At 38.7% G+C, this 15,566-nt stretch overlaps 2 protein-coding genes across 8 annotated transcripts in view; both read right to left on the bottom strand.

Annotated features, from left to right (window-relative positions):
* Window positions 1–15,566, bottom strand: part of LOC145467664 (dihydropyrimidine dehydrogenase [NADP(+)]-like) — a 278,425-nt gene that overhangs the window by 208,511 nt on the left and 54,348 nt on the right. The window lies entirely within an intron of this gene.
* On the bottom strand, window positions 5,909–10,801 carry LOC145467707 (uncharacterized). Its single transcript, XM_081451310.1, has one exon. It carries the CDS (start codon window positions 8,247–8,249, stop codon window positions 7,179–7,181), a length of 1,071 nt encoding a protein of 356 aa, XP_081307436.1. The 5' UTR covers window positions 8,250–10,801; the 3' UTR covers window positions 5,909–7,178.

The following is a 15,566-nucleotide window of genomic DNA, read 5'->3' as shown; positions in this document are numbered from 1 at the left end:
CAAATATTCCGACAGAAGCATCTAAAGTGCGATCAGTGGAAAACTTGTTGCTCCCCATGGGCTGGGCATTGAGGTCATCCCAAGTTAAAAGAACCAGATTCACCACTAATCAGAAAGATTACTTAACAAAGAAATTCGATCTTGGAGAAATCTCGGGAAGAAAAGCAGATCCGGAATCTGTTGTAAGGGCTATGATGGGAGCCAGGGACAGTGAGGGAAATCGCTTGTTTACAAGTGCAGAGTTTTTGACTTCACAGCAGGTAGCAAGCTTTTTCAGTCAATTGGCAGCTAAACGGCGCTTACCAGATGTCTTGAGTGGTAGTGACGAGGAGGCGGATGACGCAGAAAGGGAGAGTGCACTTCAAGAGTTCAGCAACGCAGTTATGCGAGAAGTATCATTGGAGCATCCAATAGGTTACGACTGTTACAACATATGTGATCTCGTCAGGTCCTCTAAGCTCTCTTCATTTTCAATTCAAATGTTGAAAGAGTTTTGCAATTTTTTTGAAGTAGACACAAGCCATGTAAAGGTGAAATGAAAGAAGCCATACTTAGATCTTTTGGTTGCTTTTGGTAAAGACTGTACATGTTCCTGTCAGAAGTAAGACAGTGACTGAGCTTGACTGAGCTTAGATTATATGCCATGCCTCTTGTTATGATAGATCTCAGGCTGACTCCTCCACAGCTCTCAACGGACTGCTAACCTAGTACTAATTTTGTCTTCCACCGGGTGTCCCGTTAGGTGGCTAGTTGTTCGTGACCTCTCGCATGCATAGAAGGCCTTCACGCACCTTGAACACGGTAACTTCTCGGCTCGATGAGTTTCCTTCCCCATGACTTTTTATTTGGAATTCAATGTCTTCTATGAGAGGCCAACAGAACAAGAACATAATAAATTCCACGGGAATGATTCGTGATTCATGAAAAAAAAAAGCGTGGCTTCCGATTTAAATCAACAAATTATGAAAATTGATATCTCTTAAGGGATTTCTTTTCTCACCGAATTTTAGCCTGTATAGCCTTCAAATAACTTTTTTTTTCAACTGCACCTAAACGTCAAATGGATAGTATCTTCCTGTTTAAGAAAAAAATATCGTGGCCTAATTAACCAAGACATACTTGAGGACGGAGTTCAGAGGAATTTAGTTTCGTTCCCAAATGTAGGTGACCATAGGTGCACTCCCGGTCCTTTCATTACTTCCAAGAGTTCAGAGTTTTCAGGATAATTTTGTCAGTACCTGGTAGCTAACATAAAACGTAAATGTTTTATGCTTTAGTTTAATTAGTTTCCCTTTTGGCGATGTTGTATGTTATTGCTTGGAGGCCGTGTAGCATAGTATATTGACTTCCGGTTTCTTAGATGTGAAATCGACATCTCGTTCCAAGTGAATGGCGAAGAATTCGAACTGCTCACGAAACACTTATTCCGATTAAATTAGGTTACTTTGGTGTTGAGATTGAATTCTTTTCCCAGTATACTATAAGTGAAAGCAAGCAATTTGCTAATCAGTACAAATAACTAATAATACAAGGTCGTCGTTAAAAGCTCATACCCGCCTGTCCTCAAACAACACGCAGCAGTCTATTGTATTTTTTTTGCGGATGTTTTCATTAAAATGTAGCTTTTTCAGCGGCCCCTCAAAAACCACTCAAAGAAGAACCCAAGCTGATTTTGATACATGTTTTCGAACAACATAAAAGGATTACGCTGGTGAAGTTTCAGGGAATTTGGAGTTATGGCACATGTCGAAAAATATCTCCGAATTTTATTCCTAAAATGGGAATATCAGCGGAGTAAACAAAAGCAATTTTTCAACATTTGAGGATTTTTCCTTGATGGGGGCTCAAAACAAGTTATAGGCTGTTTTTGATAGCTGAATACTTTGTCTTTCAAGAAAAAGTATCAGGAAGTTTTGGTTCTTTTTGACACGCGAACGCAAATTAAGTTTAGATTTCTAATTTTCAGCCTTTGCGTTCGACCAATTTGCCCATAGTCGGGGCGAAATTCGTTTTTCTTGATTTTCACGAATTCAAAGCATTTCAAGCGAAAAAAAAAACTATATCACATTTCATATCTACCTAAGGGCTATACGTGGGCGAAAATAGAGAAAAATCGATTTTTCGACTTCTGCCGCTAAATTCAAATTTTACTTGATTTTTGGTGACATTTGCTCTTAATTTTGCAGCTAAGAAAATGAGAGTAGTCGTTTTGCCTTGACTGATACGAAATAAAAGGGCTAGCAGTTGAAACTTTGGCACGATGTTTGCTTATTAACTAAATTTAAAAGGAAAAGATTAACTGAAATTGCGTCTTAAAATTTTGTTACAATCTGAAGAAATGGGGCAAACTGCACTGTAATTTACCTGAGATGCATGCATGCAACAATATTCCTTCAACCGCTCACCATTTTCAGCAGTTTCTTTACACATATATTTTGCAGGCTCAAGCTCCAACATATACATGAAAACGAGGTTTTATAGCAAACAAAGATGGCGGTTTTACGTATCATCGTATTGAATGATCCAGTCCTTCTGGGTTCTTTGAATAATCACTGTAGTAGCACCCCTGATAATTCAGGTGTAAAGCTTAATATAAAAAGAATCTTTTACTTGTTTTCTCATCTGTGGAAAACCTGCAAAAGGTAAAACTAAAGGAATTCTGCTACGCAAGCTAATATTTCTGCCCAGTACATGTGTTATTGTTATTTTGCAGAGATTGAAGGCATTTAAGAACTGCAATTTCAAGCTTTAATATCTGTTCATGATTTGGAATTTTATCGATTTGACTAAAATAACAGACACTTAGGTGCCCTAATTTATGCAACGGAACACAGGTTCAACTTGATCATTTAGATGGACCCTGGTGTTGTCCAAGACGCTAAACATTCTGTACTATTAAATCTCAAAATGACATGAAAGCTGTTAAAACGATAAAAATTAAAGCATTAATCATTTCAAACTCTACTTATTTATTAATTAAATGGCCTCAATTAATTTTGCGACAAAAAATTTCAAAGTTGCAACCAAATTTTCGTACCCAGGCGACCAGCAGTTTTTTTTAATTTCAAGTCCTGCGGTGACAAGTGAAAAATGGTTTAGGCATTAGTTAAATAAATTATCTGTTTCATTTTTTATCTTACATTTCAATAGCCCTATGCATATGTGCCTTATGTTGAATTTTAGGCCTTTGTTTTCTTTTTTCAGGCTCTGATTTGCCTCAATCTCGGTAAATTGACTAAAAATTATACTTTAACCACTAACCTGGACTTTTTTCACCTGTTTGCACATTTTTGGAAGAAAATCTGCCTGGGTCAAGATAGCTTTCTCTCAAGCGAAGATGGCAGTTTCCAATGCCAACAAAATACAATAATGATGTGAAGTTTACATGAAATAATTCATATATGAACTGCAGTTGTAGACGAAAGTGAAGAATGATCATTCTTTACTTACAATACAATAATGTAGCTTCTGTTTATAGTGTTCAAAGTCAAAACCAAATCCCTCAGAATTTTAGCTGTCTCCTCGTAAGTCAAAGAAAAATAGGAAATGGAGCAGGAATACATGAATTGGAGTGAGCACCAAAGGAAATACAATTGAACATAAATGAGATATGATGCTCTTAAGTGCTCTTTTAAAGTACTTCGCACGCATGCCTGGTGGTTGAGAGGCATCAAAAAACCTTGGTAAACCCGTAAGTCATCAGCACATTTTAAAGAAGCAAAATGTGCTCTGATGTTCAAAGGAAGATACAATCGAATTACAGGCGTTTAAAGTCAGATCGAGCCAGGCAGAAAATCAAAGTCCAATAGCAGTTCTTGCCCAAGAAAAAATCCTCTTGTCAGTTGTGGCCCATTTGCCAAGCATTGCCAGTGTCAAAAATTGGAAAGCTAGAACTGATTTTAGAATTATAAAATATGTCTTGCATCGACCACCATCTTTTCCCGAAAATTACTTGAAGAGACCCTTTCCGGCATGCATTGTGATCATGCTAATTTGACGTTTCGTGGCTTTTGGGGCCTAGTAAACAGCAATATAAGCAAGAGGAACTGGATTTTTTGAAGTTATTGACACAGGGAGTCCCACAGATGATAGCTAACAAGTAGTGACAAGTAACAAATCGGTATGATCTGTAGTGTTGCCAACTTTTGGGATCGGTGGACAGATCTCTAACCTCGAAAAAGCTTCGTGAAATCAACATTTCACTCTTCCTTTCAGTGCCACCCCCAAAGATTTTTTTCGCTGCCTAATATAAATTTCCTTTTTCTCCTGATCACCACTGCAAAAAAATTATCGCTGTGGCAATTTTTCGTTAATTTTTCATGATTTTCAAAGTTTGTAAATTTGTTCATTGCTATGTTCACAACCAAGGAATAGTGGAGAATGGGATGAGTTGGCTTCTGATGTCATTTTGGGAATAACAATGTTTTGTTTCTGAGAAGAATATAATCATATATAGTGAACATGCGATAGTGTTTGGGATAAACTGAGCTGGAAGGCATCTGACTATTGCTAGTGCAAACAATCCTCCAAGTTCCAGTCAACACCCTATAGGTGAAGAAATTACATGGTAAATTAAACCCATCGCATTTTTTTGTACTCAAAATACAGACTTTTCTAAGTGCATAGTAACAAAACCTACAGCTGTACTTCCTACAACGAAGCTCTTAAGATTGTTGAGGCTTCAAACTGGTGAATTAGCTAAGTATTTGTGGATTTTAATAAAAACACACGTACACCAAAGGTCATAATCCGGCCGTGTTTCTCAATGGCCACTCCGAACACAGACTTGTTTAGGTCTTTGAGTTTCGTCTTTGAGGAATGAAATATATCTAAATTACAAACTTAGAATGGATCAAGCATTTATCAATATATAAGGAAAGTGAAACAAATGGTTGAGATTCGACTCTAGAGCTACCGTCAAGATTGTCGTGCTGAAAAAAGAATGCGCTTGTCAGTCAACCAAAACACAAACTAACAAGTCGAGAACTCCCAGGTCTATGTTAGAGTATGTAAAATGGATGTCCATTTCATTTAAAATTACGGTGAAGTAGAAATGCATTCACTTAACTGATACTATACTGAAACTCTTTTCAATATCTTGTCAAAGGATTTTCCATGATTTATTAGTACAAAACATGCCAATTTGTGTAGCTAATGTGTTCATACACAGTAATTGACTATGCATATACTACGGTCGGTCGACAATAACAAAGCAAAAAGTTACCTCACCTTTGAATATTGTTTGCCAATATTTCTGCTTATTTCTTATGTTAAAACTATTTTCAATCATTGATCTGGAGAAGTAGGCAGGAGTGGACAACTACTGCATGGCATCTTAACTTGTATTTCGGGGGAAATGGAATCTAAAAATGCTTTGACACTCCAAAATCTGCACCTTCCTTAAAGTCAAATTATCAACTCTTCGTGTCCATTGACATCTTTATAACTCTTTAAGAGCTGTAAGTTAACACTTCAACCATTACTTGTACCTTTATAACCCAAGTGGACCAGCAAATTAGCGATCCTGATCCTGGCCTAAATTACAATGTGGCAATCTCCTCTGGAGACCCCCACTTCGGAATGAAAAAATATATATATGTGACCTTCTTTGGGAAAACGGACACTAACGCTTTTCCGTTTATATGGCAAAACCGTTTACAATCCATTTATACCCGTTTAAATAGTTCGTGTAAGCTTTTAAATGGTTTGCTTATCCATTTAAAAAAGGTTGCATCCGTTTAATGCTTTAACGGAAAAGTTTAAACGGTTTGCTTATCCATTTAAAAATATTTGCATCCGTTTAACTCTTTAGCGAAAACGTTTAAATGGTTTGCTTATCCATTTAAAAAAATTTGCATCTGTTTAACGCTTTAGCGAAAACATTTCAACGGTTTGCTTATCCGTTTGATGCTCCAGGGAAAACATTTAAATGGTTTTCTTATCCGTTAAAAAAGAAAGCCAGCAGCTGTTCAAGTTAACCCTGCGAGCAGAACTATCAAGCTAACGATTGCTCGATACTTGCGGAACGTAAAATGCAGGACAACGGTATTTTATTTTAGTTCCAACTTATCCGTGTTTATAGAAAGCAAGTAATTGTCGTATCCTTGGACAAACGACGAAAAAAAATATCCGTTTGTACAAACGTATAGCATTGAGAGCCAATGAAGCCATTCATTCCGACCATGATTCTGCCATCGATCTTGTTCAGAACAGTGCACTTCATCTTGAGATAACGCTGTCTTGGTTCCCGTGTCATAGTTTTAAATCGTTCGTCATAGACAATTTATTTAGCTCAAAAATTTAGGTCATCGCTTGGTGGGATTGTGAAGAGTTACAATCTTTCAGGAGATGTTTATTCTTACCTATTCCGTAGCCAACCAGATCACACAGTCGAACAGCAGGAAGAAGATAAAAATAGCGTGCGCGCGCTCATTTGATTTTGATGTCACTTCCCTGCTTGCCCCGTATTGTTATTTTGATTACCGCTCACTGACGAAACACTCACTCGATAACAGTCTTTTACAACGACCTCAATCTGTTCTCACTAATAATTCTACAAGATGGAGAGCTTGATTTGGAAGGGACCGAACACTTCGAAAACAGTGACGACCTCCTTTGGGAAACAAAAACAAAATGCGAAAACCAGGTAAAAACCTTCACCATTGAATTCAAACTCCGAACTCAATCAATTAAAACTTTCGTTATTGTATAATTATTATCTATTGCTTCTTCTGTTTCCTTATTAAAGAAAAACAGTCTTTGTTTTGCATCAGAGGCCTTGTTATTTTACCAATCAATTGAGAGTTCAGAAACCAAACACGCAAAATTTGTTGTGAGTTTGACTGATCGATTACCGCTTAAGCTGGATTGAAAATCTGTTCAAATTCGCTCTGTTTCCTACCCGGCTTATTTTCGTCAATTGAGCAGTTAGCCGTACTTGAGGACAAGAATAGAACTGTTGAAAGAAGGACCACATGGAAAATAATATCCCAAAATAATTTCAGTATACAACTTCATTTATTTCATTAGTAAACAATGGTGTATGTACAATAATTACCTACGTAAGCATCATTTAATTCTCTTACAGCTTAGGTTTGAATTTAATAGAAAGAATAGTAAATACTAAAGCCAATTTGTTACATAGCATAGCACTGGTCAAGTTCGAAACAATGATTGACTTATGGAACTGGTGCAACTAAATCTTCAGTTCCAGGCTTGCAAAACTGTCTTATTTCGCGATGTAAGTAGTTTCTGCGTTCGTCACTTAATCCTTCTGGGTTGATCTTTTGCGGAAGAACAGAAGCAGGTGGGATCACAGCACCATCCTTCAGTAAGGCACACTTTTGTTCCGGGGATGTCAAGTATTCTCGGCAGTAAACAACACCTGGTTCATCCTTGGAAAATCTGAAATGGTGAAATTTTTTTATGTTTGCGATTTTTTTGAAATAGTGTCTCAGAAAAGTACACCAGTCGTACGCAGGAACTATAATACGGCCATCGTGTGTCGTTACTAGCTGGGCTTTGTTCACCCCTGTGTTGCTTGAAGTGTCCACCATTCGAGCAAGTTCATAAATTGACGAAATGAAACTGACCTTGTAGGACTTTTTCAGGATTCCAAAGCAACGATCCGGACCAAATTTAGTAAGTCCAGCAATTAGGAAAGAGTACTTGATAGACTGGTGAAGTCCAGTGGCAATCCTCCATGCTAAATACATGTACCACAAAAGGTAATTGTTTTTATTTTGTCTGGCACAATTGTCAGCTTGTAAGTGAACATCTGTTTCCCGGAGGCCGTGATAAGCGAAAAAGTGGTGAACGAAACTAATGGTTGCGTTGGCTCCTTTACCGACTGCACCAGCTTCATCAATCAAATAGTTCACTTGACGCGGTACAGCTTCACACATAACTCCAAAAATCCCACACTTTCTTGGGGTCTTAAAATAGATCGGTCCAGGTTGTATTGGGTTACTTGGAAAGTGTACTTGTTGTGCATAGTCAAAGGAGTAGTGCATTGTGCCATTGAATGAACATGGTTCATGCGTTTCATTTAGATTCCTCTCCGCATCTGTTTGACTGAAAGTCGTGGCTGCATCTGAGCAAGTTTTCCTGTAAAACTCTCTCTCGACCTGGGCGCAGTCCAAATGCTCTTGCTGTGCTTTAATACAGTCAGCCTTTTTGTGCTCAGGAAGGTTTGCGGCCCGTACAAGCTTGGTGGTGTTCTGTTGACATGTCAAGCATAGATCGGTCATGGGTTTCACCACAACAACTTTCGGACAAAACTGATGCCCAAGTCTACGAACTTTCTGTAACTAACCGCTTGTTCTCCTGAAGCTTTTCACCATTTGATCGACACCACAGTGATAAACTGGAGAAGATAAAAATCTTGCACCTGGGCTATGAATTTAAGCTAGCAGGAATCTGGCGAATAGCCGCAAGAACGCCGATACTGCCGTCAAGTTTTTATTGTGGCGCATTCCGTTTCGATAGCTATGGTTGAAACAAAAAGGTCCAAAATTTGTAATCTTGAAACTTCAAAATTTCTTTAGAAAGCAAATCATTTCTCGCGTATTGCATTATTTGACCCTGAAGCGTCTTGGCTTCTGACAAGGTCATGGCATTTGCAGTTCATTGCGTATGCAAATTTGTTTCGTGCAACTTCAAACCAAAACAACAATGAACAAAGAAGGAGATTGTGATTAAAACCTGGAGTCTCAATTTGCGATGGTTATTATTACAGGTTTTATGACGGTATAAAAAGTTAGTTGCGCCTGTTGAACGCATGTAGTGAAAAATTTTCTTGTCAATGACGTTACGTATAATTTGCTTCCAGAGGTTACGGGTTTTGTTATTTTAGCATTTCTTTCACTAGCCGTTCAGGTTGAGATATTGGCAGCGAAACTGTTCTTTGTAACTTGCGCTTAAATCAACAAAATAATGTCAGGGAAGAGAATCAACGTAAAGTCGCACGAAAGCGGCAAAAGTTTACCTAGAAATAGAATGCACAAGCGAGAAAGCAAAACAAATGAATTTTGAAGTAACCCGACCAAAGTTCATCAGATACGACAGTACTTTTTTCGTTCGCAGAATGTATCCTTAACAATCTACAGTTTTTATGCTCCATGGTTGCGCTTAAAGATATCCGTTTAACATTGTAAGACTGCTAGTTTTTCCTGAAACGATCTCGCCGACTCAACCGTTCAACCGTTTAAGCTGTGCGTTTGTGAACTTTGGTTAACCGTTCCACCGTTTAAGCTGTCCGTTTGTGGACTTTGGTTAACCATTTAACGGTTCAAGCTATCCATTTTTGGACTTTGGTCACCTGTTTAACGTTTCAAGCTCACTGTTTGTTTTTTTGGTTGACCGTTTAACGCTTTAAGCTATCAGTTTTCTGACTTTGGTCAACCGTTTAAATTTTTTGCTATCCGTTTAAACGGTTATGGAAGCCGTTTAAACGCTTGAGTTAGCCGTTTAGTATCCGTTTAGAACCGTTTTTCTTGACCGTTTAACGAAAAAGCGTTAGTGTCCATTTTCCCAAAGAAGGTCACATATACATTGCAGCCGTCCAAATCGTAGCTACCCTCCGAATTGTAATGCTAGATGATACAGTTCTTTCACTTAAAAATCTTGTCCAGTTTTAATAAAATATGAATCACAAATAACCCAAAAATGTTCTGACAGCCCTTGAAGCTCAGTCAAAAGTCTTGAGTGTTTTAGCCCAATTCCCGAAGTGACGTCACTAGTAGCCCAACCCAGATCCCACTTTGCACGGTCGTGAACATAGAAATTACATGTTCAAATGCCTGTAGAAATGCAGGGAAATTATCAATCGAGATAATTTTTTCGCTGAAGTGATCAGGGAAACTAGCAGATTTTATTAAAGCAAAAAAAAATGGGGGGTAGTGGCACTTTAAGTGAAATGAGCATTTCTGTGGTCATGCATTTGCGTGAAATCAACATTTAACTGTTTCTTAAGGTGGCTCTATATAGTTTTTTTGGCGCGCGAAGCATGGGTACTAATGGCGCGAGCGCGCGAGTATGGAAAGGAAAAGAAAAAACAAGAATAAACATGGCGGCGAGACTTTTATCGTGAGTCGCGTTCCACTTACCGCTATCCTTTTTGTCCCGAACAAGTGTTCATCACAAAACGCCAAGAAATGTGTTTAACATTACACTTCTTTCGTCTTCTCCTGACGTGGTTAAACTGAGAAGCCAATTCGCAGCACTTATCGCGCCGACATCGGAGAGAGAAGACGGTCGTGATCATATGCGAAGGAAGTCACAGAGTGGTCAAGGTGTACTTTTTACGGTTGGAAGCTTTGCTTTGAGTTCCCTGGGCGCTGAAACACCGAAAACAGCTGGAGTGTCTGCAAAGGCGCAACTGACACCGGAAACAAAACCACCATTGCGTGACGAGAAGGGTCGGTTCTCACGAAAGAAACCCACTCAAAGTGGAAACACGGACGACAGGACTCGTGGGATAAAGGAGTGGAGGGCAAAGAGGAAATTTGAGTTTCAAGGAATGGTCGAAGATTGGTCCCCACCGAAGAAAAGAGAAACCCGTTTAAGTCAGGTGTGGTTTAAATCTTGTTTTCGCTATACGTGGCACCAAGCGATTCCCTAAAAGTTTTAAGACAAGTGCTTCATCAAGACTTTCTTTGCTCTGAAATAGTTCTCAATTTGAACTTTTGTATTATACCACAGGTAGTTCATAGCAAATTATCTCGTCAACATGATTATACCTGAACACTTTGACATTTCATTTTAAAATTCCAACAAATTTTTTGTTACAGTTACAACCTAATAATTACCATTAAAACGTATTTATTATTAGTTTTGAATTTTTATCGGAAACAAACAAAGGAGGAAAATTGCATTCCACATGGAAGTAGAATTATGGACTTGGATGTTTTGGGAAGTTCACTGAAATGTTGTCAGCACTGTAAAGCAGGTGAGAAGAACCATTTTTCTGCCCAAAGAAAATCAACACTAAAGAAAAGTCAAAATGAATTCTCAGTTTTATGGCAAGTACACACAGCTCTAAGGCTATAAAATTAACAGGTTTCCAAAAAAACAACCTTGGATATCAGTACATTAGCCAAACACTTGAAAAACCTCAACATTAAACCTGGTATACACTGTATCAGCTACATTGAAAGGATGGATCACAAGGCTACCCAAGACAAACTAAGAAAAAACAGCATTAATTTCAAACACCGAAGAGCTCAACTACATAAGCAGAAGTTAAATCTTGATGGTAAAAAACAAGCTAAGGAAGGAAACACATACCAAAGTGGAATAGGACTTAACCTGGATCCAAACAATTCTACCAAACTGATCCAAGAATTCGACATCATCAATTTGAAAATTTCAAGTGAGGAGCTGAAAAACTTTGAAACATGCATTCCTGAATTAACGATCAGACCAGTGGCGGAGAAATTTCCCTATGACGGAAACACTGTTTACAATTTCATCATTTACGATATTGAAACAAACACGTCTGGAAAAACCGCAGAAATATGCCAGCTTTCAGCAGTTGATCAATCAGGTTTGCACTGTTTCAACGACTATATATTACCTTTGAGGGATGTAGATATTCATGCTACAAGGGTAAATGGTTTAAGTGTCCGAACAGTCAGAGGCGTCAGGACCCTGTTCAAAAACAATCAACCAGTCGAAACTGTGTCACTTGGAAAGTCACTCGAAAATTTTCTAACCTACTTGGAGAAAACTGTCAGGCGTGTGAAAAGCGATAATAATATTTATACTGTTTTAATCGGGCACAACTCTCAGGTTTTCGATAATCCAACTCTTCTTCGTCAACGTGGACATCAACTTTGTGAAAAGCTTTCCTGTCTTAACGTTTTCTTTTCTGACACTTCCCTGTGATGAAGAACTTGGTCAAACGTAAACATCCCTCTCTGGTCTTACCGGATGGTTCCACAGTTAAATTAAATCAGCAATCCATTTATCAGACACTTTTCCATGAGCCTTTCCCCGCACACGATGCAATGGAGGATGTTAGAGCTTTAAGAAGAATAGTCTTCGACTCCCGTTTGAACATTTCAGAGGACATGTTGACAGAGAACATGTCAACAACACGGTACGCAGAAAACGACGTGAAATACCTTGATCGTCGCTACGAACTCCTGCAGACGTTCCGAGGAACGCTTTATCATCCAACAAACGCGGAATTCCCCATCAAGCAACAGATTGCTGAAAAAATATCCGGAAGTGGCATTTCATATCGAGATCTTAAGAATGTTTTCGAGAAGTTCGGAGCAAAAGGGCTTGTTGGCGTATTGTCTCTGCCTCCATCTTCAGCAACTAGCAAGGCACCGCGAGTGACAAAAACAACCCGTATTCTAGCCAAGATCGTTGAGCACTTCAAAGCAGTGGAGGAAACCACAAGTTAAAACGCATTTCCATAAGTATTACAACACTTATTAGGTATACTTTTCGCCGTAGTGGGGAAAAATAAGCTGGACTAATTTTCAACTAGCACGTGCGAAGGAAGCGAAACGTGAGCATGCGCAGTACCGTAACTTAAAGAATTTCTATTTTGATGACGTCACGAAAATACAGGGGTCTTTGGGTGATCTAAAACGCATATTGAGCGCGTTCCAGACGGTGAATTTTTTTGAAAATTGGCACATGTATAGGATTTTTCTTTTTCTCGCTGTTAAGCAAAAATCAAATTTTATACATACATTAATGTAATATGCGTCAAAAACGAAAATTGCGAATTCCTCCGAAAATTATGTACAGATTTTCTTGTAGCTTTGTCAGTTGAAACTCCTTGTGTGTTAACTGTGTTTCTCCCAAAACAAAGAAAATTCACCGTGTAGAAACCTAGAAACACCGTCTAGAAGTCAGGTAGGTTAAAAAAACAAGCCAAGTATTTCTATCAGTAGTTGCCATAGCAACAACATTTAGGTTCTGAAAGTGTCTTCCATACGTAGCCTAAGGCTGTAGGTTTTTTATTATTGACCTTCTACCGAGTGCTATGTTGTAAACATTTGCCAAGGGAGAAATTACTTATGCATATTTAATATCCAAAGCTTTGTGAAATACTATATAGAGCCACCTTAAGTGAAAAAAACATCCTTGAGGTCGTCCTTTGACATGAAATTAACATGTTAAGTGTTTTTTTTTTCTTAAGGGAAATCAACATCTCTGAGCTTTCATGTTCAAGTGAAATAAAAATTTAGCCTCCGTAGCAAGCGTTTGTGTGGGGTTCGGGAGCAAAGAATTACAGCGCGAAAAATGGAGCAAGTAAAAGAAGGGGGAGAGGGAAGGGAAGGAAGGAAGGAAACGCTTGCAGACAAACCCCTGGATTTTGAAAACCACCCACTTGGCCTTTCATGCCTGAGTGCGCACACTGAGATTTCGTGCTGTCATCGGCTGTCATAAATTAACCAATAAAATCTTCGGCCTTCCGTAGCGGAAGTGAACTTTGAACCAAAATAAACTCTACTTGTCAAAATATGTCTGAAACATCGAGCACACGGTGGGAATGGAGAAATCTCGAAGAATTAAATAAATTTATAATCAAGCTATATTTCTACTCAATCCGTCTAAAAGGAAGGACTGCAAGGGTGCCAGAAAGTTAAAATGTGAGAAGTATTCCAGTCACGTTAGTAATCCTTGTGCTCGCATGATTCGAAATCTTGGATCACTGAATTCATTCGTCCAGGAATCGATACAAGGTGAAATTAGCAAGTCAACTCCCACAAAGCCAATTTCAGTAAAGAAGCGTTTGCTGGAAACGCCAGATCCGCAAATCGGTTAGAGTGTTATCGCCTGCAGAAAAAACAAACAACGGAAAGTCTTCTCGGCAAATTTTGGAATTTGGGCAGGAGAGGCTTCAAACATCTGAGAGGGGAAATAACGATAATCTTGACCAGTATCTGAATAAAGATGATCTTCCTCTAGGAGGCCTCCAAGTCAAAGTTGTTTATAAAATGTCCTCGTAAGAATTCCCAGCGACGAGATGACTAAATTTTTGGTAAGGCAAATATGTGACAAAAACTGGCATGCCGCAGCTAACACTATAACAAATCAATCAGAATTGTACCCAGAGGTTCGAAATTCTGTCGACAAAAATGCTTCTAATGAAACGTCAGAGTACCTACGACATGTTGCCAGGTAACAAGCCAGACGAAATCACTAGCTTTTCCCACGCAGTAGTGCCAATTTTCTGTCCCATGGTTTATTATCTTGTCCTTGGTGCATGTGGCATTCAAGAAAGTGATGTTAAAATTAAAGGAACAGCTGCAAATTGTGTCACGCTTACTTCTGCAATAGTGTGCAGGCTTCGAAAAACCAAAGCGTCAGCATTGCACTACAGGATTTCTACCGTACTGTCGAAGCTGACGACTAAATCCTTGTTCAGTGAGAAAAGTTCAAGTATTTTGTAACCAAGCTTCGAACACGTCTTCCCCTTTTGTCTGGCACTCAAAGGTATTAAAATACCTTTGATCGACACATGTCAATAATATTGGACTAGCCCAGCCAATCACGAGCTCCATTCGCTGGCAAACGGAGGTTTTCAAAATCCAGGGGTTTGTCTGCAAGCGTTTCCTTCCTTCCCCTCTCCCACCCCCCTCCCCCCACCCACCCCCTCTTTCTTTTTTTTTGGTTCTCGCCCCATTTTCCGTGCAGGCAAAACACCGAAAATCCCGTTCCTCGGTCTTTCTTTGCTTCCAAACCCCACGGAAACGCTTGCTAGCAGGCTAATAAAAATTTAACTGTTTTTTTTTTAAAGTGAAATGAGCATCTCTGTGGTCACACATTCTCGTGAAATCAACAGTTAAGTGAGACTAACTTGTTTGCTTTGTTGTGGAGCAGAAAATTGTTTTGAGCTTTTTTCTGACAATTCTGATTAAAAGAAGCAAAATATAGCCTAAAATTCAACATAATAGGCGGATATACATACAGCCCTTCATTTTTTGTGTTAGTCACTGACTTTTGTCGATTCAGCCTCAAAAATGCAACCTCAAAATCCAGCCTCAAAAATGCAGAATTCTGTTGGCAGGAGAATTATCCAAATTTCTGCAGGCAAATCTTTTACAAGTGTATTGTCAAAGTCTACTGCTGTGCAACTGGTGGCTAAATGGTTGGTGTGCTTGGTTCCAAATTATATGTCACTTTTATTTGTTCAGTACTTCTTTAATGAGCTTTTGGCTAATCTAGGTTTGCCTTTTGGCACACCTTACATGTTGACAAAACAGCATGAACCAATTAAACTTGGGTTTCCAACTAAGTTTATTATGACACCAAGCAACTAAACTGTAACTGACAAATAATTCATGTCTTGCCGTGACCTTGAATTACATGCATGAATGTAATTTAGAAACTTTGACTGTAATGCCATTTTGCTACAAGAATAACAAGAACCTTGAGGTTAATGGCCAGATAAGGCATTGTTTTAGCGTAATCAATCAAAGGTTTCAGGTGTCTTTGAAGGTTAATAATTATACCATAATGATTCAATTTAGTGCCCTCCTTCCAATAAGCGCCCCTTTTGAATAAGCACCTCCCCTTTAAATGTGTTTTTATTAATAAGC

The sequence above is a fragment of the Orbicella franksi genome, chromosome 14, assembly GCF_964199315.1.
Source record: "Orbicella franksi chromosome 14, jaOrbFran1.1, whole genome shotgun sequence".
In the NCBI taxonomy this organism is placed as follows: Eukaryota; Metazoa; Cnidaria; class Anthozoa; order Scleractinia; family Merulinidae; genus Orbicella; species Orbicella franksi.
This window is presented reverse-complemented; position numbering and strand designations above follow the sequence as displayed.